The sequence below is a fragment of the Seriola aureovittata genome, chromosome 18 (genome assembly GCF_021018895.1).
Source record: "Seriola aureovittata isolate HTS-2021-v1 ecotype China chromosome 18, ASM2101889v1, whole genome shotgun sequence".
NCBI classification, from domain to species: domain Eukaryota; kingdom Metazoa; phylum Chordata; class Actinopteri; order Carangiformes; family Carangidae; genus Seriola; species Seriola aureovittata.
The window spans coordinates 3,900,859-3,925,726 of record NC_079381.1 but is presented as its reverse complement, the minus strand read 5'-3'; the positions used below and the strand labels follow the sequence as shown (position 1 = coordinate 3,925,726).

Below are 24,868 nucleotides of genomic sequence, written 5' to 3'. Positions count from 1 at the left end.
TAGCTGGTCAGCAGCGACTGAACTTTCAAATCAAAAATTTATATATAGCACCTCATAAATAAATAACAGCGCCGTCCAAACGAAAACTCCGTATGAACTAAGCAAAAAGTGTGAATGGCTGTGACACAATTTGTAAACAGAAGACAGCACTGAGGACAAAGAACAGCGTCAAAATGACAGATTTAAATCACAACTACTGGTCAGGACTTTCAGAATAAAATCAGAGCAGAAACAGGATGCAGACATTTGTGAGTTGGGCCTTTGAGCAGAAGTGACAGGCTTTGTGTCCAGGTGACCAAATGCACACAACTAGTGATAATGAGTTCAACTAAAGAGATTGTGATACGATCTTTTGGCCAGATCGCCCACCTCTAGACCCACATATACACAGTTGTGTGCAAAACACCGAACATCAGTACGGATGTTTGTGCAAAACCCTGGATTTACGTTCAGTGATGTGTGAATGACATTATTAGTGACATAGTTGCATTAAAAGTTGTATTTTAAAGTTGATTTTAATCAGCAATAGATATGAACCTGTAGACCAAAGCAAAAGAGGCAAAATTCAAGTTAAATTGTGGCTTTTGTGCTCTCTGTAATTTTCAAGTATCGGTCTTGGAATCATTAAGAAATCTCTGTGTGGGTTCCTCTTAGTTGGTGTGAGATTTGTTTTGGCAGCGTGAACCAGAACCTGACAGCAGATGTCTCACGCCAAAAGAGTGAGAGTTGGCAACCCAGACTGAATCAGTGATTCTCAACAATATTTAACCACTCAGCTGGTCTGCGTCAGCTGCCAGCTAAAGCCTGCAGCGCCAACATTGATCCAGCTAAATTACTATTATAATGTCTGGAAAATAGCTTGGAGTTAACAAGGTTTGGAGAGTCTTCCTAAAACACATGCTAAAATTAACAGATTCCTGCAGGTATTTTTCCTGGAAAATCTAATACCAGGATCTTAATTAATTTAACCCAAAACTGGATCCAAGGGCTGCAACTGGTGATTATCGTCATTATCAATTAATTTGTCAATTATATTGATTTAATGTCTGACCAGATAGGGAAAAGTGTTCATCACAAGTTCAGAGAGCCAAAGGCGATGTCTTCAAAGGTCTTCTTATTCAACCAACAGACCAAAAAACCCAAAGTTATTCAGTTTACAATCAAAGCAGAAAATTCCCACATTTGAAAGATGCACACAGAGATTGTGCAGCAGTTTTGTTTTCCAGAAAAATGACAATTATAAAAAAAACAAGTATTTTTGTCAATTGACTAACCAATAATCACCTAAACTTTTGTGCAATTAATCACATATCCACATGCTGCTCATGAGAGAGAAAACAATCTGACATCTCTTGCTTTTGAAAGTGATCTGAAGTATTTTAATGATGTGAAATGTGCAACATTTGTGGCAAGTATGGCCTTTTGTTTCTTTACCATGATAGCAGTCCTACTGGATTTGGATCACAAGCTAGAGAGGATATGGATTTATCTAAGAAAATCAGTAACGAACAGAAGTTCACAGCAGAGCAGGATGGCCTGTGGTGTAAGTGTAACCTTTAACAGATAAAAAATATATAAAATGGATAAAAGATTCTTGCTTTGTGATGATAGCAGGAGAATTTCTCTGTTCCTGACACTCACATCTGGCCTGGTATCATCTGGAGGAATAGAATAGAGCACACAGAGACGTTGGCTGAGATGAATAAATTCTGATGTAACAGAAAATTGTCTCCTGCTGTCAGTGTTTCCTTGCAGAGATGGTGATAGATCTTGTTTTGTCATGGTAACTGTCTATGTTGTGGTTAGGTGGCCTTTAACGTCGCCTAAAGGTCACCAACATGAGCTGCATGATGCTTCAGCGTCTGGACACATGGACACTGCTAACCAGCTGAGAGAAAGACATATAGGAGATGTTTTCTTTTCAGCCACTTCTCTCCAGTCACAAAAGTTGGAATTATCAAAGAAGGCCCAAAATGAATTAAAATGATTAAAGACAACATGTACAGTTTTGTAATTAAACGAGATATTATATTTAAATAGATAATTCATTAATTTCATGTTTTTTTCCATAAGCTATAGGTTAGTCAGTAGTAGCCTCGATCTGCTCTTCGGACACGCAAACACACCTTCCTAATAGTATCTCTGACAGGAAGTAAAATTTTAGGCTGCTGATTGTTTTTCACAGAGAGGCTTGAATGAGTTGAAAAGTCGAGCTGCTATATCCAATCTACTCAATCTACCTGCTGTGCATTGGAACTCACAAGGAAGCAATGTCTTATAATTACGCAAGATCATTTGGTAACCGTAGTAACCCATGAGTAATAGCACATGAATGAGTGGATTTCCCCCGTGGCATCAGAAAACAAAAGGAGTTTCTCCACACGGAAGCCTAAGAAAATTACACAGCAGTGTATCAGAGTACAGGAAGTCATTGTAGCTTATTAGCTGTGTTGCATAATCCAATTTTGTTTAACCTGCTGTCGCAGCAGAAGTTGCTCCTTAAAGGAAGAAAGGTCTGCAGACAGTTATGAGTCTCAAAATGTCTTTTGAATGTATGTTGAATGAAATTCTCACCCTTCAATAACTTCACAAATTATTTAATAGTTACTAATCCTGAGACAAAAAATGCCAGGGGGAGTAAACAGCACAGTTAGGAGAAAACACAGAGCTATTTTGTCTGATTAGCACTAGCATGTTTCTGACTGGCTAGCATGTTACCAGTTAGCCAGCTACAATAGTTTACCAGCTACCGCTATGGCTAGCCATCAAACAATCTAAAAGCACATATATAATGCAGAATGACATCATCAAAACTGGACAGTAATGTCAGCCATCTTGGTTTGTCAATGTGAACCTGCAACGGGCTAGGACTAAAAGGCAGCAATATATCACTCCAGTGCTCCAGACCAAAAAACACCAAACCACAGGTGTTTAACTTAAGCAACCAATTTTTTCTTTTTTTAAATATCGCTCTAAAGACCTTCAGGAATCTTTATGCGTCAGGAATCTGTATGATGTCTGTCTTATTGTGCAAAGGGAGGAGAAGAAAGGGAAGAAGAGTGAGTTGTATCAGATGGTTTTTAGCCTTTCCTCCTCCTGCTTCTCCGGTGTCTCCTCGTGTAATCGTCACTTTGGATGATTGAAGTTTGAATGAAGCAGTGATGGCTGACGGCTCGCTGAAGACACACTGATGCCACGATGTTGCTTGGAGCAGACTGACAGAAGTTCAGTGCTAAAATATTTGTTTCTGTTTGAAATGAATAAAACGCTGGGCAGAACTGCTCTGGAAGTAGTAATATTTTCATAGGCTGTGATAGCTGGAACCAAAGAAATAGGATTTGTTTTTCTTTTTTCTTTTTCATTAGCGTCTCTTGCTCATTTTATCACTAGATAAAAAGGTGACTCCTCTCCTCCTTCTCCTCTCCTTTTTTTTTTTTTTACTGTGGAGTAATTTGTGAGATTTTGTTCAGGACATGATGAAAATAACTGGGAAAATAAGACCATGTTTGAACATAACTGCAGCTATCATCAAAAAGCAAGGAGGCAGTTCTCTTACACTGAGACGCTGACAGTGGTACATGAAGTAGCTTGTCGTCTGTTCCCGATACTTACTCTACTTACTAAGAAATCTATTATATATAACAGTACGATCATCCAAGAGACTTCTGTGATGAGAAATATTGAGTCTCTCATTAAAATCAACTTAATTTTCAATACTATACTACAGTCAGAAGAACCAGCAGCCCCACCCACTGCTGCACTGAACAAACATCTATTAATAACACTAATATTTGCTTTAGTTTAGTCCATTCTGAAGCCACTCTTAGTTAAGTAGCATGAAGCTGACAGATAAAATACAGAATGTATTTCCCTTTATTCAAGAATTTACCTGCGGCTGTCCGCTGTCAATTCTTACCTACTTCCTGTTTTTCTGTTTCCACGCACGCACACATGCTCACGCACACACACCCTTATCAGTTAGTGAATACAGAGCAGATCAGCCCCGGGTCATATTGGTGGAGGAAACTGTTACGTGTGTGTGTGTGTGTGTGTGTGTGTGTGTGTGTGTGTGTGTGTGTGTGTGTGTGTGTCTGTCCAGAGCTGGCTTACTGTAGTTTGGCCCCACCCTCTCATTACACACAGAGAGAGAGAGAGAGAGAGAGAGAGAGAGAGAGATGCAGAAAGCAGCAGAAGAGGAATGAAGGAAGAGGGAAAAGCAGAACGAGAGAAACCACAAAACTGCACCTGAACTTCAGGAGGTAACCAGTCAGCCAGGTAACCAGTCAGCTAGTTAGACAGACAGTGAACTAATCAGTCAGTCAGGTAGTTCGTCAAACCACGAAGTTAGGTAGTTTGTCAGTTAATCAGTTAGTCAGTCATTTAGTAAAACTTCAGTAAAGTTTTTAGTTGACTGGTTATTTTGTTATTTAGTCAGTCGGTTAGTTAGTTTGTTAGTTAGTTAGTCATTATTCATTCATTCAGATATTAATTTGGGTAGTCAGTCAGTTAGCCAGTTAGTTGGTTAAGAGTCTTATAGTTGGTTCAATGGTTGGTCAGTCACTTAGTTGGTGGTTAGTTAATCATTTAGTCAGTTAATCATCTAGTGTGCTATTGGTTTAGTCAGTCTTCCAGTTAGTTAGTTAGTGAGCCAATCAGTTGGCCACTTCTAAGTTTTACTCAGTCAGTTTTTCAGTCAGTTATTCAGGCGGGAATGCAGTTAGTAATTTAACAACCAAGACAACAACAGCAAGTCAGAGTCACCCATCCACCCCTGCAGCCAGTCAGCTGGTCCGTGAGGGGAGTGACTTTCTGCTCTGCTGCCTCCAGCTGAATGGTAGTCAGTCATCCACTCATCCAGTGATCCAGCTTCCCACTCAGTCAGTCAGTCAGTCAGTCAGTCAGTCAGTCAGACAGACAGACAGTCGGTGGGTGTAGATGCAGGGCTGCTGGTCAGCTGCTCGGGACGCCTCATATCTTCCTCAGGATCTCACACTGTTGAATCAGCAGAGGAGCCGCAGAGAGGTAAGGAGCTCACAGACTCAGCAGGGTGTTCGGCCAGTTTGTCCAGTAGATCAGGGAGCTGTTTGCTGACTTCTGCAGGCTGCAAGGGGGGAGGGTTTGTGTACAGATATGTAGACAAAAAGATGAGAGGAAAAGGGAAATGCTATTTGTGATGATGTGGCTGTGGAATGTGATCACACCCTTTTCTACAAGTTGATAACTGCTGGTGTGTTGTTGCACTGAGCTGCATCATCCAGGCGGCTCGATGTCTGGACTCCGAGCAGCGGACCAGCGGGGACGGAAGCCGGCCACAGATTCTCTCTCATGCTCAGTCTCATGATAGTGGTGATGCTCTGAAGGAGAGCGAGAGCCTTACGGTTTTATTAGAGAGCTGACTTTGATCATCTTAGTGTTTTGATGAGGAAAGACTCACATCAGTTGAATAATTCATTCTGCGTTTCTGTATTAATACCAGGCACATTCAAGAAAGTTTAATAAATACATTAGTTTGGTCAGGCTTTTCTTAAAAAAGAAATAAGTGAGCTTGATCCTCGGGCAGAGAAAACGACAACACCTTTAACACACTGGGTTCTCTGACAAAAGCACATTTAATAATATTGTAGAAGCAGTTTTTCTGCAGAGAAAGAAAAGTCAGGCAAAAATATATAGATATAAATATAAGTAAAGACATCAGGAAAAAGACTTTTTAAATTCCGTGAAAGCGAAAACAGAAGAAAAGTAATTTGCACTGGTCTGGTTTCTTTGAGACTTTGATTGAGACTGATGCAAAGTTGCAGCTTTGACGGCAAATATTCGATCAGCATAAACCTGTGTTTTCTATAAACAGATTTGGAGTCGGCACAGTGGCCAGAAACAGGATTTAAAGTTCTGCTGTTAGTGAAAACTTTCCTCGTTACACCAAATGGATTTCACACGTTGCAGTAGATATACTAATTGTTCATCTGTGTCATTAATTTCTTTTTATTTCTTTTTTCTATTTACTTGAAAAGTAATTTTGGGAGGTGAGATGGTGCATAATGGGATGCTATGTGTCATGGACTGGCATTGCACCCCCGTGCCTCATCTTGCCGACAGGCACAGAATGAGCTGTGACAGTGCTGTGACTGTGTGTAGCTAGCGACCAATCACTGATCCCCATTGGTTGTCCTGGTGACATTGATGTTATAATAGCAGCTTGAAGAATAATAAAACCTCTGACAAAGTTAGTTGGAGTCAGTTGCATTTAATTTTACTTCATTTTTTAACTTTCATCTTAAAACGTGTGTGTATGTAAAAACAGCAGTGTCATTATGACATCATGAATATGTAAACGAACGTATGACGTCATCTAGAGTCATGTAGCTACTTTGAGCAGGCTTTAGCTACATTCAGTTGAGCATAGCTGGTAAATCTGGCTGGCTAACATGTAAGCAGTTAGCTCACCAGCTACTGTAGTCCAACAAGTAGCTCTGTGGGTCCTCATTATGTCACCAAGCCTCTCTAACCAAATATTTTCCACGGACAAATGGATTAACTTTGCTGAGCCACTGTTTTGTGTGACCACAGCTAAAAACTGGATTCCTGCGGATATATATATATATATTATATCACAACAAAATTCACACAATTTGACTGCAGCCTTAACATTTTTTACTGTTGACAAATCTTATGAAAACACCAAATCCAATGATGAACAGACATATTCTGCTAACATGTATTGGTGTATAGCCAAAGCTCGTTTAACCTCATAGACCAGTTTTGAGACACACTGTTGGGTGGATGACATGTTCCGTCATTACCATAAACACAGCCTCTGTTTATTTAGAGTCAATCATACATTGCTCTGCTGCCATAAATATACTCTAGCACACCTAATGTGTATTAATCCGCCACAGAGGTCAAAACTCCAGAAACACTTGTAGTAAACAGAAGAACTTTATGTGACCGACGCGCTTCGGCTGGTAGGTCATCAAAAAATATCTCACAGGTGACATTTGAATAAGATAACGATAGTTAAGAAGTTAAGAAACAAAAAAACTAAACAAAACGGCCAATCATGGCTTCTTCCAAGGTGCCACTGAAAGTAGTCCCCATCAAATGAATCTACTCCTGTTTCAGTAACGTTAGCCTACAGTGTCCAGCTGTTTTAGGAATTGGTTGGAGTCTTTAAGATTATATTATATATCTAATATTTATAATATTTAATATTTAATATTTGTGAGCCATTTTAAAAGAAAAAAAAAATTATAATGAAATAAAAAAAAAAAAAGGCAGAAGCGTCAACACATGTTAGTTTTGGTCTTTTCATTGTATCTGTTCACAGTAAGAAAAATATAAAGTAACATCACCCACATCCTTCAGGAATGTTTATTTGTTTGTTAGGGAATCCTTTTAACTTCCTATAAGCTCATTTTACCAGACATGTTCATTTACTGTCAAACTCTGACGAGTGTAGAGATGCCAAACCAGGTGTTGATTAAAAAAAACTATTACATTGAACATTTACAGCTGGATTCGTCCTCCAGTCAGGTTGAGTCTCTTCGATGTTCTTGCGTTTAATTAGCCTCCAGGGGACAGTCTGTCATTGCTCTGAACTCTCTTCTAATGTGACTTGTGAACTGGACTTTAAAGTCTGACACTGTGGCAGGAGCCTTTTGAACTGTGTGGAAGAAAAAAACTAAAACCACCAGCTTTGTTTAAACAGTATTATCTTCAAACTAGTTTGACTTAAGAGGGGGGGAACAGTGTCATTTAAAGCTTGTAAGAAGCTAGAAAACTGTAATTAGCTGCAGGGCTCAGTGGATGTGACATAAAGTGTCTGTTCCTGCTGGTCATATCTCAGAGGCATTTCCTCTTTTATGATTTATAACAGCAGAAACTAAGGTAAATATTTGACTTTGGCATATCTGCATAATGGTGAAAACACAGACCCCATTTTGAAAGATGAAAATCACATGAGTGTGTTTGTTTCTAGTGTGTAAAACCCCCCGCGGCAAACACGAGTATCTCGCTTTCAGCCAAACTTTGAGGCATTAAAGCAAAATGTCAGCAGAAACTGAGGTGTTTTTTTTCTTAAATGAGATTCTGCAGGTACACTCACCTTTCATAGCTACATAAACTTAATGTGTGTTTGCTGTTGTAAAATAGACATTTAGATTCGAAAAGACCACGAACAATTTTCTTGATTCTGCAGCTTAAAAAAAAACCAAACATATTTAGTTATGTTTTCAGTACTTACGCTATAAAAATGCTACCTAATTATAACACCAACCCTCATTCATTTTTAGAACTACCTTAGAAAAGTCCAACTTTGGTTTATTTGATCAAATCTAGGCCTATTTTCTCAATCACATTTAGAAAAGGGTTGAAAAAGTTATGCATCAGTAAAGGATGAGACGGACAGAGTGCAGTAGTAGCAGTGTCAGCTTTATTTTTTTGTAAGTTACAGCTGATAAATTCATATGATTGGGGAGAAGTCATTTGTTTCACTCACACCACCCTTTCTTCTTTGTGTCTGAGTTTAACGAGTCAGCCATGTGACGAATTGTAAGACTCTCTTCTGTCTATTAGGAGGGGAGGACAGTGATGCGTGTGTGTGTGTGTGTGTGTGTGTGTATGTGTGCGCGCATGATAAAGGCATTGTGTAATAGAATATTTTATTATAGTACATCCCACTATGCTTAAAAATCTCCACTCTACGCTGACATAGAGTACAAGAAGGTTATAAGCCTGTGTACATTGTCAGTATTCAGACTGTGACCCCATGTGTTGGTGGTTAGATCCTGTGTGTACTTGATGGTGTGGTGTGTAAACCATTTCCTGTGGGTAGTAAGTGCTGTATATTATAGTAAAATGAGGCCAGAGGCAGGACATCAGCATCTCCAGATTCACATCTGCGTCACTGATTATATTTCATGGAAGCAAATAATCACCGTTATAATTAGAATCTCATAGTAGCAATTGAATACCTTCTTGTGAAATGCAATTACTACTGAAAACTTAATGCTGAAACTGAAATCCAACTGAAACTACAGTGACTAAAATATTTTACTTTAAAAACGGAGTTCATTTCTGTCATTACCTATCTTTGGATTTGCCAGTAGGTCTTTTTAAGGGTTTTTTTCCTCTTGTATATCACGGGAGAAGGTGTGTTTTTCTACAGACAGCTGCAGATCTTATATTTTGACACACACTCACTCTTCTATTTCTGAACACACCTGGGTTGTAAGAGTTGTCCTCTGGGACAAAATGAATGGCTGGTGAAGCAGTTATTGTGACAGGGGTCAAAGGTTAAAAGATTTCCAATTTCCTCTCTGACCCCAGGCATTGATTGGAAGTAAAGAGATTAACTCCAAAGTCAAATCTTGACTGTCTGAAAACCGATCGCTGACACAAACAGATGTATTAGTTTCATTCATGGAAACTCTGCCAGACTTTTTCAAATTGTTAATCTCGAATTGATTTGACTCAGTGTGAACACCGTATGGCTTCAATGATTAGCTGAAACAATAAGAGACACAATCTATCAGTATTAGTGTCATCATGGAACGTATATAAAGACAATTTCATCAAGAGCAGAAGCGTAAATTTGACCAAAACTGAGGCTTCGGAGATTTGAGGCTGAAACTCCTCCTGCAGCGAGACAGTATTGCTCATGTGGAGAAATTACATCAGTTTCTCTGCCTTAGGCACAGAGTCCATGTGGGACTGCGGTAGATTTTCTACTCATTTGCTTGACAAATCTATAATAAAACAGCAGAATAAATAGCATAGATTTATAATCACCTTTTCTATGTAACAACGCAACACAACACTCCTCAAAATAGAGTTAATATGAACGCATGAACAGCAGAGATCATGAGATTTTTGAACCTAAAATAGGATCAGAAAAAGAAACTCTTAATTGGATTGAGAAGCAGAAGACCAGATGATGATAACTTTGAATTAAATTGTGGTAATAATTAGATTTTGAAGACAACACTGAATAGTTCAACTGGGTACGCAGACTTCACTTCAGTCCTCTGCTTCTCCATGAAATGTAAAAAAGGGAATGGGACAAACTGATTCACAAACAACATTGTTGTGTAGCGACGATGTGTGGTGACGATAAGCACATTGAAAGTGTACGTGCCGGAGCAGCGAGGTCGCATCGTTTTGCTTTAGGACCCAGTGGACACCAGAGAGCAGAGCGGGTGCTGCGGCTGATAATGATGCTGTGTGTTTCACTCGTGTCCTGGGGGGGGGGGGGGTGCGAACGACGGGACCGCAAATTCAGTCAGCTGACTGATCACATGACCTCCAACTCAACGAGCAATGAAGCAAAGTAGATTGAAGGAGAGGGAGAGAAGAGCTGAGCCGGAGACAGAGGAGTAGAGTGAAATATGAGACGAATACTGTGTGTGTGTGTGTGTGTGTGTGTGTGTGTGTGTGTGTGTGTGTGTGTGTGTGTGTGTGTGTGTGTGTGTGTGTGTTTAGGTCAGAAAGAAGCAGAGGAAAGTAGAAACAGAGTAGAACAGATGATAGATGAAGACATTTTGACTCATTGTTGATGATGGCAACAGTCTCTTAAGCTGGACCAGTTCCAGCCGCCTGGTATTGTGCATACTGGCTCACTAAGACCAGTTCAATTGAGTAGGGGCCAATGCTATACTATGGTTTGTAGTTACACCTGTCCTGTCATTGATATTTGTAGTTACACCTGTGCTGTTATAGTTATAAGTTATCTGTGCTACCAGTGACATGATTACACCTGTTCTACCATTCTAGCTACTAGCCACATCTCTGCTGTCATTACCTTGTTAGTTTCCCATTTGCTATCATTAACAGTATTAGTTACACACACATGCTGTCTCTAATGTTAGTAGATAGATGGATAGATGGATAGATGGATGGATAGATGGCAGTGGGAACAAAGGATCTCCTGAACCTCTCTGTTCTGCAGCGCAGTGAGATGAGACGTTTGCTGCACCTGTAGCTGCTTCTCTGTCCTGCCAGAATGTTGTGGAGAGGAGGGTTGGTATTGTCCAAGATGGCCTCCATCTTACATTGCATGCGTCTCTCCACAACAGTCCTGAGTGAGTCCAGACTCCTGCCAAGCACAGACCCAGCCTTTTGTACCAGCTTGTCCAGTCTCCTTGTGTTTGTGTCTGACCGGCTGAATGCTGGGCCTTGACCTCCAACAGTCAATGACCATCTCTTGTCTTGGAGGTGTTCAGAAGCAGGCAGTTCCTGTCGCTGCATTCACTGAATGAATGTTTTGCCTATGGTTTCCATTATGGATCTGGGTCCAGGTTGGCAAAATACCCAGATTTACAAAGCTCCGAGATTAAACTCTTATTGATTTCATAATCCCTCTGCTTTCTTTGGTTGTTTATGAAACCACAGATTTGTTAGCGGGTGAAGTAGGAAGAAAGAACAAGTTCAGCAGTTGGAATTGAAGCACAGTCAATTCTCATTTCAAATAGCTTAATTGGCATGAACCAAAATATGTTGTTGCCAAAGCAGTTTATAGATGGTTTAGATGTTACATATTACATAGGCTACAGTACCAGAATGGGAAAGTCTCCAAACTTTTGACTGGTACTGTATGCATATACATGATGCTGATATACTGATGCAGTCCATTTAAGACAGGGAGCTGCTGTTTCTTCACCCAGGAGAGCTGCTAGTTTGTCCTCTAGGGTTAACATTTGGAAATTTGGTGTCTTGTTGGCTATTTCCCTGTAGTGGAAGTCTCTTGCACAGTCTCTCTCACTCTCTCTCTCACTCTCTCTCTCTCTCTCTCTGTTTATCATGGTATAACAGCCGTAATGTGTGGGTATGCTGTAAAATGATAGAATCAGCATATGGGAAAAAAAAAAACCTTCTTGGTTTAAACTCTTCACCTTACAACTATCTCAGCAGTTTGTTGTGTACCAGTCTGCGGCTGTTAAATGTAACCTGGTTAAACTGAATACATAAGGACCATTGGAGTCATGAGACCAGCAGGTTGCATCACAATGCTCAGTTGTGTCTCTCCACATTGGTTGGAATTCCACTGTGTTCTGTTCTGATTTGTATTTGATCAAGTTTCATGTGGCTGGGTGTAATAGAATTACGGCCCTTTACTTGAAAGAGTTTATTTCCACCAGGACAGGAATTTGAAGATTGCGTGTTAAAGTGTGACTTGTTAGTGCATCTTTGTGTTTTCAGTCTCCATTTGCTTTTGCGTAGGTCGAGTTTCTGTAGGTGGCGCTCATTCTTCTTTATCTGTTCGGCTGTGACGCACGGACGTGTTGCAGAAAGACCATGAGATGTTTAAAAGCCATCACTTCCTGCGTGGCAGCGAAGAAGCACCAGACAGTGAGCAAATAGAAATGCTCTCCTGAAGTCGATATGCTGTGAGCCGGATCACTGCTGTGTTAAAGAGACCACAGACAGAGAACAGCAGAACATATTGACCGAGATGGAAATGTCACAGGTTTTTACTGCAGTACTGTAAACACAATCTGTTCAGCCACTGCTCCTTATGTGTAGCTGTTTAAATGAAGGAGTAATACATGAGTAGGCCATTTTATTGGCTTCTTTAATGATCAGCTGCACCTCGGCTTGATTGTAGATATTTTATTAGCATTTAAACACTCTTTCATTCAGTCTACATATGATTTAAGAATAGTTCACAACGCAGCTCATCAGAGAGGTGTTCTTTTTTTTTGGTGCAGTTGGTGAATGTGCTAAAACACATTGATTAAAAAGGTGTGATCCACCATTGTCATGGCAAGATATTGTTGGTACAAAGCAGACATTTAAGCTAGAGTAAAACTTATGACATGAAATTTGCTCAGAAGATAAACCTTTTCCCTCAGCAACTATTGAATTAAGTGCCTTGAGATTTTGTTCTCGGAGGATGGCTTCTACTGACATTGGTGATCCCCTGACATTTCTTACGTGTAGCCTTCACCTGCAAGTCAAACTTTCACTTATTCTGTAAAATATCTCAATTCTCTGCTATATTAATTTGCACAAGATTTTGAACCAGAACAAGGTTGATGTTTGACCACTGACTGTGAAGTCTTGGCAACTATTGGATGGAATGTCGTGAAATTTGAATTTGATTAACTGGAACAGCTTTGGTGATGCCTCCCTCCAGCACCACCATCAGGTCGAAATTTTTATTTATCTAGTACTTAACTAATGATATTCCCATCAGCTTCAGCTTTGCTTTGTGTTTAGTGCAAATTAGCAAGCGTTAGCATGCCAAGATAACTGCTTCATCTCTGCATGTTAGAATTAGTATTTGTATTGTCCCTCCTGCAAAAAACGACCCCATAGATCGTCTGTACCAGCAGCTAATTATGACCCATAGCTATACTTTATTGATGATTGGTGACCTCTGAGGGCTGTAGTAATTATGACCACGAGCACCATGAGCAGGTTGGAGTGGATGGATGGATACACAAAACACGACTTTGACATGGAAGACATCCTTGTTTGTTTTATCCATGGCCATAACCTTAACTTATTGTTATTGTAGCTAACCATGATGATGAAGGCCTGTAACCTTAAGAAAGTACTTATTTTAACCCAGGCCCTCACCTTTTCCTAAACCTAACCATGTAGTCTTTTTTGCTTAAATCATGATGGTTCCATAAGCTTAACCATGTGTCTGTTATTGTAACCATAACGACAAAGGTCCCGTAAGATTGCTGCCACAGGGGAACTGTTTCAGGAAGATGCTCCTATGGGTCATAGAAGAGGGTAAGGACAAAAAACCTTTATGGTTGACCAGGTTGGATTTAGCTCAAAGCGCTGCTGTCCCTAAGTTCAGCCCCACAGTGTCCCCTCTAGAATCAAAGAACATCAACAATCATGACAACCCTGACAGTAGTTTTGGGATAGTTTTCTTTGGAACCAAATGTTGGATGGTTAAAAAGACCAATGATTGAGCGCCAGTGAACTCCAGAACTCCAGATTTGAACCCCCAACCCTGCGAGTGTTAGTATTTTCTACAAACCTGCAGTACGAGCCGGACTCCCGCTCTTCAACCACCTGGTCCCACGTCGCCTTCCTCAAAGTATTCCTACATCCATGCTGACCTTTCAGATCCAGCTGTGTGAGCTGTCTGTACAGATGTTAGCCTATCTCCTGCTGTGGGATTAGGGAGGGATTGAGGAAGCCCTGGTGGGACTCACTGATGGATAAATAGACACAGTGCACCTGAGAAGAGTGTCTCATATTCTATCTGATCAGACTCGAGAAGCCAGTGGACTCATGAAAGCAGTGAGACTATGTGGTTCCACTTTAAAACCAGATAAATAAGCTCGTATTATCAAGCACGCACTATACATTTGCCAAACTACGTGTGAATCAAACCGTATGTGGCTTATCCATGTAGTATCAGAATGAGTAATAGTAATAAATGCAGTGTTTGGAAGGAGAAGCAGCACCCAGCAGGTCACCCAGCTGCTGCTAAGTTGCACTTTAATCTCTCCGCTGTGTCTTCTCAAGTGTGGTTTGCTAAGTGGGTTTGAAATGCTGAGAGGTTTCAGACAATCTGAGGGGTAAACCCGGAGGACATCTGGACAAATTAGATAATCAAGGGTCAATCTTCATCCATGTTCGCGGTTATTGATCGTTGACTCTGGAGAATATATTGGCAACGACAACAAAGGCCCTCAGCAGAATCCACAGCACCAGTGGAAAACAAATCAGTTGTCTGATCTGTTTAAAATGATGCAGAGGCCATGACAGTCAAACATAAAGGTCTTGGACAAATGTCTGCTGACCTTTTTATACATGATTGATAATCGTGAAAAAAAAGTTTTTTAACAACAGTTTGGGGAGATGCAACTTGTCGCTATCCAAACTTAATAATATTCTGACTGAAATACGTCTTTATCATTGTGTATCTGTAAAGTCTTTGTTCAAAACCTCTATAGTATTTTTCATTGTTAGTGTTGCAGTCTGTCGCTCTCTCGCACATAAGATTCATCCAAAACGATGCATGCACTTTAATGTTACTGTTAGTAATCATAAGCCATTACAAGCCTCCATCCTCAATGAGCAATCTGCTTCAGCTCTACCAGAGCTGATTTAAGCTACTGCTAATGCAAACCAATCCAATTTAAAAGGCAAACCTTGGCGTGGCTTTTATTGAAACACAAAATGCCCCCAGTAAACACGGGCGTCAACAAAATAAGCAGGACAGAAGTCTGTAGGGTTGAACGTCTGTAGGCAAGTAATTTAATTTTACAGGACACACAAATGTGACACCGGCACCTGCTTGCTAAATACAGTCAGGGTTAACTAGAACAAACATTAGCAAACAGGACAAAACTATACTGACCCATTGGCTTTATGAAACATAGCAGAGCAATACAGCTAATGTTATCCACCATACCAAACCATCTCTCCTTCTTGACAATGTGATTATGTTGTATAGTATACGCTGCCTAACCCTTCCTCACGTGCACTTGCTTTAACTTCGCCGCCCGTCTCTCATCTGTAGTCCCAGTCAATCTCTTTCAAAACTCTGCACGGTCTGTCGGCGACGAAAGGGTAAACTGCTCCATCTCTTTCCCCTGGTAATCCTTAAATTAGCATTAGCTGTTAGCATGTGCCAGGTTTACCGTCTCTTGTTCCCTTGTCCTGTGCATAACCCCCCCATTGCTGATTGGCTGGAATATTTTTGTGTTACTCAGTCTCTTTACAGAACCAGAGCTGTAAAGGAATACTGTTTTTTTTTTTTTTTTTCCACACAAAACGTGTCACTTCCTCCACCTTTAATCCTTTAAAACAAATTTCTCTTTCTATTTCCAATCGTTATTTGCATGTAAAGACATTGCACACAGTTTAACTGATGCTGTGGTGCTTTGGGTAGCCTTCGGGGATTTGAGCATTAAAGTATCTTACTTGTCTCTTGGGAACTAGCATTTTCAATGAGAAGACACAAATGAATCCTGTCAGTGTGATCAATAATTAACACAGCAAATCCCAAGATGCCATCAATTCTCTGCTGCTCTCTGTCGTACAAAGGAAATCTGTAAAGAAACATCCATCTTTTTGTTACAAAATACTATTGTTACATTTAAAAACTGCTAAAAGAGATTTAGACTTTACATCTTAGACTTTTAAGTGATGGGTTGTTGGTGGCCTTAAAAATCCTTGAAAATCTCTTGCATCACTTCATTTAAACTGTGAAAACTAACATGCTGTTTTTGCTCAGAGCCATCTGGTCTTATGAGGATAAATCTAATTTGGAAATCTAACTTGGATTTGGATGAAAACATTTTACACTGATATGAATTATTTATTGATTTAATTAAAGAATCCAGTTTGCATTATATATAAAGATCTTATGAACCCTTTCTCAACAGTAATGTGTAGATAAATAAGTATCATAGGTCAACGAAAAGTACAGGATGTTGTTCCCGACTCTCACATACAGTAGCAAATAGATCTAATTTCAGATTTAAAAACAATTTCAAGAGTAAAACAATGAATAACCATCTTTCTTCCTTTGTCCCTCTGCCACTTTGTGACATCTTTTTTCAAACCAGATTACTGTTAATTCATAATAATCGTGATAACAGTTTATTTATGATGCACTTTTTATGGAAGAAGCACATTGGGCTTTTTGTAGTGCTGTAGACATTCATGGTCCTCAGAGGATTAGTTGTTCTGACTTTAGTGATCCCATGATTTGGACAAAGGTCAAAGTTCACACTTTTCTACTGAAATATCGCCACCCCTCTGAAACCCCGTCTGCTAGATGGATTAACACAAAAGCTAAGATGGTGAGCAATATACCTGGTTAGCATCAGCATGTTAGCATTGCCATTATCAGCATATAGGCATGCTAAAATTAGCATTAGGTCAATGCATCAGTGTGCCTGAGCACAGCCTCAGAGAGCTGCTAGCCTGTAGTCTCTTGAATGGTTAAAAGACCTAAATTGTCTGATTTGAGACATCTCTTAGGACGAACAGCAGTTATATACTCCAGCATCACATACAAGGCCTTGCAGGCACAGCCAGTGCAATGAACCCAGGCCTGGGCTGATGTGTGAAATATGCTTTGTTCTGGTTAGAAATATGGCTGCTGAGTTTTGTGTAAAATTGTCAAAGGCCTATGCCACAATTTTCACACTACTTAGTACTGCATCTTCATAAAGTTATGGGACTTGTGAGAATTTTAGTCCTTATGGGTCAACGTTTAAAAGCACTGGATCCTACACTCCCCTTAATGCAACTTAATAACATCTTTTCATTAAACCCTCTTTCAGTCTTTCAAACTTTGTACCAACTTTCTATCATGAATTAAGGGTCTTGAGCACAATCTGAGATCAGGCTGATAACATCATCAGTGTTATTCTCTAAGATTTGACAAAGCATCTCCTGTGCGACAGTTTTCAGTAGTAATCCTCCACTAGTAATCCACTGTCTGAGTAAAGCAATACTGAGATGTGTAAAATCCTGGGAGTGCCCCTTTAAGAAAAGCAAACAGGCATTACAGCGAAGGCATAGGGTAAAAAAATAATAAAGCTTGCATAATTCTCTCTGCATTTCTGAGTGTTAGCATTATATATAGATATTCCTCAGTTGAGGATGTTGCAATCAAAAACAACACTCAGGTTTCAAAAAGTGTTGAGGACCAATGAACAGGACCTCTGTCTTCTCAGAATAAAACTGCAGAAGTGAAGGGACATTCAGTCTTTTACGTTATCTAAACAGCAATCTGTCAAATACAGCTCTCTAAGGTCAGAAAGTTTGAATTCTCATCTCATAATGGATTCATATTCTTACATCATTGCTGCAAACACGCTTTAGGAACTTCACACAATCTGCACTTCTCCTTCTTCTTGCTTTGTTTTTTATCTTGAATGCACAGTGTGTAATAAATCTGTGTGTGTTTAGAGCAGCACAGCAGTGAATGGTGGAAATTACACTCAGGGTCTGTCAGGTGGATTTATGCTTCTCCATGGGGGTGTAGATTTCCCTGGTGCTGCAGCTGATTTATACAGTAGTTCAGTTTGGGGTTTAACCTGTTGATTGTAAAAGTAACACCACAACACAAGATGGATGCGTTGTACTTTATGCAGCATCGATTATATATGGAACTACTGTGATAGGAAGCAAGAAGATAGTATATAAGCCTTTGTTCAACCGCTCTGTGTTGGCTTCACTCTACAAGCAACAAGCTATTAACATTAAGCATCTTCCAAAATCACCCATTACTGTTACTACAGTGAATCACATGACTGTTTATTTGGTCACTTCTGGGGTTAAAGTTTGGTTCAACTAAAACTGCTTGGTTAAGGTTAAAGAAATAAGGTGGTCCATGTTGACTGTTGTATGGAAATCACATGTGAACAGCAGCCTTTAGTGTCAAAGTCAGGCACTTTGTGGCATTTGAACACACAACTATTGTAATTGTGATTTTTTCATGAAGGCAGTCTCTTAGGAAACAGCTCAAGCTGGCCGATCTCATTTCCTGCGGCCTCCATGTTGCATCCATGTCACTTGTTTGTTGGCTCAGGTTGTGGATCTTCTGGCAGAGCTTTAGGACAATAAAGTTATTGGGCTCAGTCTGTCCTCTACCTTCTTTTGCTGTTTTTTTTCTTTCTTATTCAGTTCTTTTTTTTTTATTGTATTTTTATTTCCATTGTTTCTTTTTCTTAGCCATGCTAGGCTGGGCATACTAGGCAAGTGTTGGTCAGTTTGTATTCTGGTGTTATTATTAGTGCTAATAAGAAAACGATAGCATACTAACATACTAACTAAATAAAAGCATTGATGAGTTATTATTATCAGCATATTAGCATGCTGATGTTAGCTTTGAGCTCAAACCACCACTGTGCCTACGGCCAATCTCTTAGAGCTGCTAGCATGGTGGTAGACCATTGTAAATCCTGTTTGCTTGTAGCCTACTTCCTTTAAAAAAAACTCAGCCGGTTTATCTTTCTGTCATGTATTTATCAGACTGCTCGTTGTACAGAACAGGAAGTCAGTATTCTTCTGTGTTCACAGTCACTGTTCTGAAGCGCTGAGGTTTCTCATTTACGTCACAAAGATGCAGATATGGAGGGGAATTCTGTTTCATATCTGATCCTTTAGATGCGAACAGAGACGTGAGTGAATCTGCTACTTAAAGGTTGCAATACCACCATTATAAATACTCCTTTGCAAGTCAACCGCCTGCATTTAAGCTTTTACTCGAGTGATAGTGTGGAAGTATAAAAGAGCATGGTGTTTTATGGCCTTGTACTACTAATTAAAATGATCAATACTCAATAAAATGTGTAATAAACAGAAAACTGTATGCTTAGTGAATCATCAGGAGTATGATTCAGTGTGATAATATATGCACATCCTGGCACATTAAAAACCCATTAAAAACACATCCACACTATATAACTGTACTATTTGTTTATGATGCTGCAGAGTGCATATCTGACTGAAAGCAGTGATGTCTGTTTATCTCACACATATGAATGATAACAGAGGCAGAGCGAAACGCAGCTTCCTGAAAGATGCTCTGATACTGACACTGATGTGTCCTCATTCAAACTCTCAGGTCATTTCTTCTCCGTGCAGCAGTTTGTTGTAGACTCTGTTGTCCTCTCTTTCATCCTCTCTTTCTCTTTGTTTGTCCTCTCTCCTGTTTGTTTCCCCTCTCTCCTATTCTGTGTGATTGCTCATACATTTTTAATGTCTCTGTGTGTTTTATGGTTTTGTTCTTGCTTGTTGTCGAGATACAATGTTTAGCAGGCACCAGGGAAAACCTTTCCTCCACAACCCGAAGGTTACAAAGCTGTGAACCAATATTTCCGCTTGACGGTATACGTGTAAATATTTCTGTTATTAGGTATGTTGCAGTTGTGGAAATTTCAATTGAACAGTGATGCATTAAATTCTACCCATACATCAAAGAGGGTATACTAAGTATTAGAAATATTTACTACAGTTCCCCAAATAACCATAAGGTTGAACATCCTTTAAACAGCTGTTACAGAAACCGAACATTATAACCCTCATGAATGTAGGATTTATTGCTAGCATGTTCTCTTAGTCCATAATTAGCTTTAGCTAGGTGTTCCTAATAAACTGCCTGTGGAGTGTATAGTAGGTCAGTATATGGTTCTGCAGGTCTATATTCTGCCTATGAAAGGAATATAAAGTCAATGTAAATGCGTATGACTGTTTAACAGACTGCAAAAGCATTCTGGTGGTTACACTTGCTCAAATAATATGACTATAATTAACATAACATGACCTTTTAACTTGAAATAGCAAATTTGTAACCAAATAGTTACTTATATACACATCCATCAGTTATGGAGCAACATTTGCATTCATTTGGAGTCATGCTTCTGGCCACCTAATGAATATAACATTCACTCTCTTTTAGCTCTATTTTTGGTCTTTACCAACTCCTGAGGGAAACATCTGTCTCTTACCACTAAAGCGCTCCACTGTGTTCACCAGCTGCTCTCTAACTGTGTCTGTCTGCTGTCTGGTGCTGGGCAGCTAGTGGACGTTGGGTTTTTAGAGCTTTATCTCTGAAAACAGATGCCTGCTGAAAGCAAAGCTATGAGAGCAGCGAGAACTAAAACAGTGAAGTTGCGACAGCTAAATAATGAGCTGGAACTTACTATAAAGCTCTATAAAGGCTATTTAGGCCTATTTATTAATTCTCTGTACTAGGGCTGGGCAAAATGGCAAAAAACATCATATCTCGATATACTTAAAGGCGCTATTTGTAAGTTTTCTCTGCCACAGAAAGTAGTTTCTCTCTGGGAGCGGATGGTGGTGATTGTTACTTGACAATAGCTTTAAACATTGTTGAATTTACAAGACAAGAAGTTATAATACACCCTCTGAGCAGCATTTCGTCTTCAGGGAGGATCGGAGGCTACAGTTAGCTCACCAATTGGTGAAAGAGAGAGAGAGAGAGAGACAGTGCTCCACAGCTTTCCTGTTCAGATGTGGTCTGCACATAAAATGCACATAGATAGTAACGTGTTTAGCCAATATTATGTATATTTGATATAACAAATATGGTTATTTCTTATATCCTCTGTAAAAGAGTATCAAATATACTGTATATCTATACTTTTCATATTCCGCCCAGTCCTATACTGTAGATAAACCCTCTCACATGGTCACAGTGTTTTCACATCATTTTGTACACTGTTATTATAAAAATATTGATTATAGCTGCTTTAAGCAATGTTTTAGAAATGTAAAAACACACTGCTTTCCACAAAAAGTGAAGCTAAATCTCATATTATAAGAATCATGTTGGTTGAATAGATATTTATTGAACCATCATTAATTCATAAGAATATTCATAGAATATGCTGCAGGTCAAACATCTGTGTGCTGTCTTTACTTCAGTTTGGTTGGTCAGTGGCCGATTCTCACTGTAGTGACTGAGGCTTCAGTGAGGTTATTGTGAAGAGATCAGAGCTCCTGGGTAATCACTGTCCAGACTGTAATAAAGCACAGTGTTATACGTGCTTCCTCTCAGCTGAGTGAATTAGAGTCTTATGATCCTGTCTCTAAATATACCACATTTAGCCAAGAGGCAAACACACAACAGCAGACCACAGCTCACTATATAGATTCAAGAAGTTCACATGAGCCGCTGGTTTGACTCGTAGTCTTGTTTGAATAGTTGAAACCATGAGTTTTCTACATCCATCTTTACTTGCAGGCAGTCTTCCTCTTCACTGCCTTTTTTGGTGCATTGCTATGTTTTGTCTACTGTATGTCGTGTGCACAATACAATCAAACCCCTTGTAGAAACATTCCTCCATAGTGCGTATAGTGGTCATAATAGCACTATGGATTAAGAAAAAGTAGTATTGCCATCCAAAGTCATCAATGTTAGACAGTATAAATCCAAAACATTCTATCTTATTTTATAAGATGATCAGGTCTGAATGTACATATACAATACTTCCTTATAAAAATGTACTTAAAGTACTTAAACTGGAAATGCTTGAGTAAAGTACAAGTACTTCAAAATTGCAATTAAGAACATGACTTAAAAATAATGTGCTGATTTTTGTTATGTGATTTTCATGTTTTCTCAAACTGTGACATACAAACATGCACCCCCCCCCCCCACACACACACACACACACACACACACACACACACACACACACACACACACTCACACACACATGCACACACATACACATTTACTATTTTCCCAGAAAGTCATGTTCTGGTCAGGACGACCCTGTGATCTCCACTCCCATAATTCAGTAGTGGGTAGTGCAACAACACACACAGATGCAGACACACACACCGTCTCCTTTCCTTTCTATCACTGTGAGTATGTTTTCTGTTTAACTTCTGACTTCTCTCATGTCAGTGCTTGCCTATTATTTCCTATTTTCTTCTATTTTTTTTTTCATGTCAATTGCTGTTTTTTACAACACACCCTGAACGTCCATGAAAGCACAAATTTGAGTTGTGTGTTTCTGTGTGCGTGTCTGTTCTCCGCAGGTTTATTGCGGTCATCACTATGACTGATGGGGATTATGACTACCTTATAAAGCTCCTTGCCCTGGGGGACTCCGGCGTGGGGAAGACCACCTTCCTGTACCGATACACAGACAACAAGTTCAACCCCAAGTTCATCACCACAGTCGGCATCGACTTCAGGGAAAAGAGAGTGGTGAGTTCTGATCTGTGCAGATTCAAGATATTCCTCTTGGTCCTTCTGGTTTTGAATCACAGCTAATTCATCTTAAGCGTCATCTCAGCTAGATGTTAGTTTTTCTGATACCCGCTTGGTTACCATAGTTACCGTGGCATTTGCCCATGCATTTTCTTTGGGCTTCACTTTTTTAAAGAACAAACAGTGGGTCGGGTTGGGTCTGGGTTTTCTGCTGCTTTTCTCCCACAACATCTGCTGAGCTGAGTCACAGTCAGCGAGGTCAAACCTGGGTCACATCCACCAGTAACCGGGTTAAATTATCTGTGATTTAGGTTAACCTAGTAGTTTCTGTGGTATTAATAAATGAAAAAAAGTAAAAAGAAATGAGCAAGGAGCAGTTCCTTCTCTGCTACTTGATAAAACTGTAGTTCTGTGGCTCCCTTCTCTAAGTTTTGCCTTCATTTGTGATGATGCCCTGGACGATGCTGGGTCAGAACAATGGTAATGAGCAGTTCACCCAAAGACAGTCTTTCATACCTCTGCGCTGGTGACAGCCAGGGCCTGAGGCATTGTAGTTTTTGGTCGTCCATCCATATGTCCAACCCATTCTCGTGAAGGCACAGGTCGTCTTTTTCACCCCTCTGATATGACCCATAGGAGTGTCTCCTGACTGGGTGTATGTACCATACCTCGGTTGTCATGGTCACCATAAAAAACACGTGACTGTACTAGGAGCGGCATACTGATCGTCACCGTGGTTACCATACCATACCATGGCTTGGTTAGGTTTAGTAAAAGATCGTGATTTGGGTTAAAATAAGCTTTCTCAACATTAGACGATCTTTGTTGTCATGGTCACAATATTAAGAACGTGGTTAACTTAATCTAATGGTTATGAATAAAAGAAACAACATAAACTGCTACTTTCTGGTGAGAATCGAACACCTCATCGTGTGTCACATTCCTGTGTTTTGTTGACCCATCCATCCACCACCACCTCCTCCTGACGTGGACTTTGTCTCTCACCGCACTTTTCCCTTTGCTCCTGTCATAATTAGTACGACCACTAGATGTCCAACAACAAAATGTAACTATGGGTCATAATAACCTGCTGCACAGAACTATGGGCTTGTTTTTCACAGGAGGACAGTCTCCCCAGTAACGCCTGTGATATCATATTTGGCACAGATGTTCACATGTACTACAAAATGAACTGATTATATTTTGGTGGTCAAAGCTAAAGTTACCGTGACCTCACAAAACAATACTAATTATAATTATTAAATTCCTTCCAACTCTACACTGCTGTATATTGATATATTGTATATTACATGATTCTGGACAGACATGAATGTAAACCACAACTTTAGTGGTTCGTGCAGGCAGTTACAATCCAAAACCATTTTATATTTGACGCCTGCACTCTGTGAAGTGGGATAGTGACATATCCTGATAAGCTGACAGATAGTCTTTAGATAACACTCCGGTTATCAGGATAAATACTTCAAGATCTCTGTGTATGGGATGCAGTTATCTGAATCAGAGAGTGGGCGAGGCTCGGTTTGGTCAGCTGTTTGGTCACATTGGTGCTGTGCTGCCCTCACATGTCTGAAACACTGACAATGCTGCTTTAACAGCTCTGGATGACTCATAGGATTGATTATCGTTCCTCACCTCCTCTGTGTGTGTGTGTGTGTGTGTGTGTGTGTGTGTGTGCGCATGTGTGTGTGTGTATGTGTGTGCGTGCATTAAGGTCACACCCCGTTTTGAGCTTCTTTATCCAGAGGCAGACAAATGTGTGATCACAGCTGTAGTTCAGTGTTGTCAGTGGATCCTGAGGCTGACTGTGGACAATAAGTTTTTATCTTTGAGCCACTGAACCAGAATTTGTAGACAAAAGTAACACGACTACCAACCAGGTCATGTATTAAACTTAGAAGAAGCAAATCTCCAGCTGCTGTACACTGAGCTGAATGAACGTGTCCCTCGTACTCGTTAAAAAAACGGAAGAAACAGGGGAATATGAGGAGCAGTTCATTTGATTTCATGGACTTTACATGCGTAAAGATTTTCATTTTAAATCTTAATGTAAGACTATTTTTCATAGATATAGTATATGGTCATTCATGCTTTTAAATTATCACATCTTGATTATTACATTTCATTCAGAGTGAAAGGAGCTATTAGTAAGTTTTGCTTTTGCTACATAGCTAACAT

The 24,868-nt window shown here is 39.8% G+C and overlaps 1 protein-coding gene across 3 annotated transcripts in view; it reads left to right on the top strand.

Moving 5' to 3' along the window:
• rab27b (RAB27B, member RAS oncogene family) overlaps positions 1 to 24,868 on the top strand; it is a 65,506-nt gene that overhangs the window by 27,995 nt on the left and 12,643 nt on the right. The window contains exons 1-3 of one of the 3 annotated variants that reach the window (XM_056403452.1): positions 4,189 to 4,275; positions 4,324 to 5,022; positions 22,498 to 22,669. In XM_056403452.1, coding sequence (XP_056259427.1) covers positions 22,517 to 22,669 — 153 coding nt within the window. In that variant the 5' untranslated portion in view covers positions 4,189 to 4,275; positions 4,324 to 5,022; positions 22,498 to 22,516. Of the gene's footprint in view, positions 1 to 4,181; positions 4,276 to 4,323; positions 5,023 to 22,497; positions 22,670 to 24,868 lie in introns of those variants that run through there. The other 2 variants (XM_056403453.1, XM_056403451.1) reach the window with 2 other exon arrangements.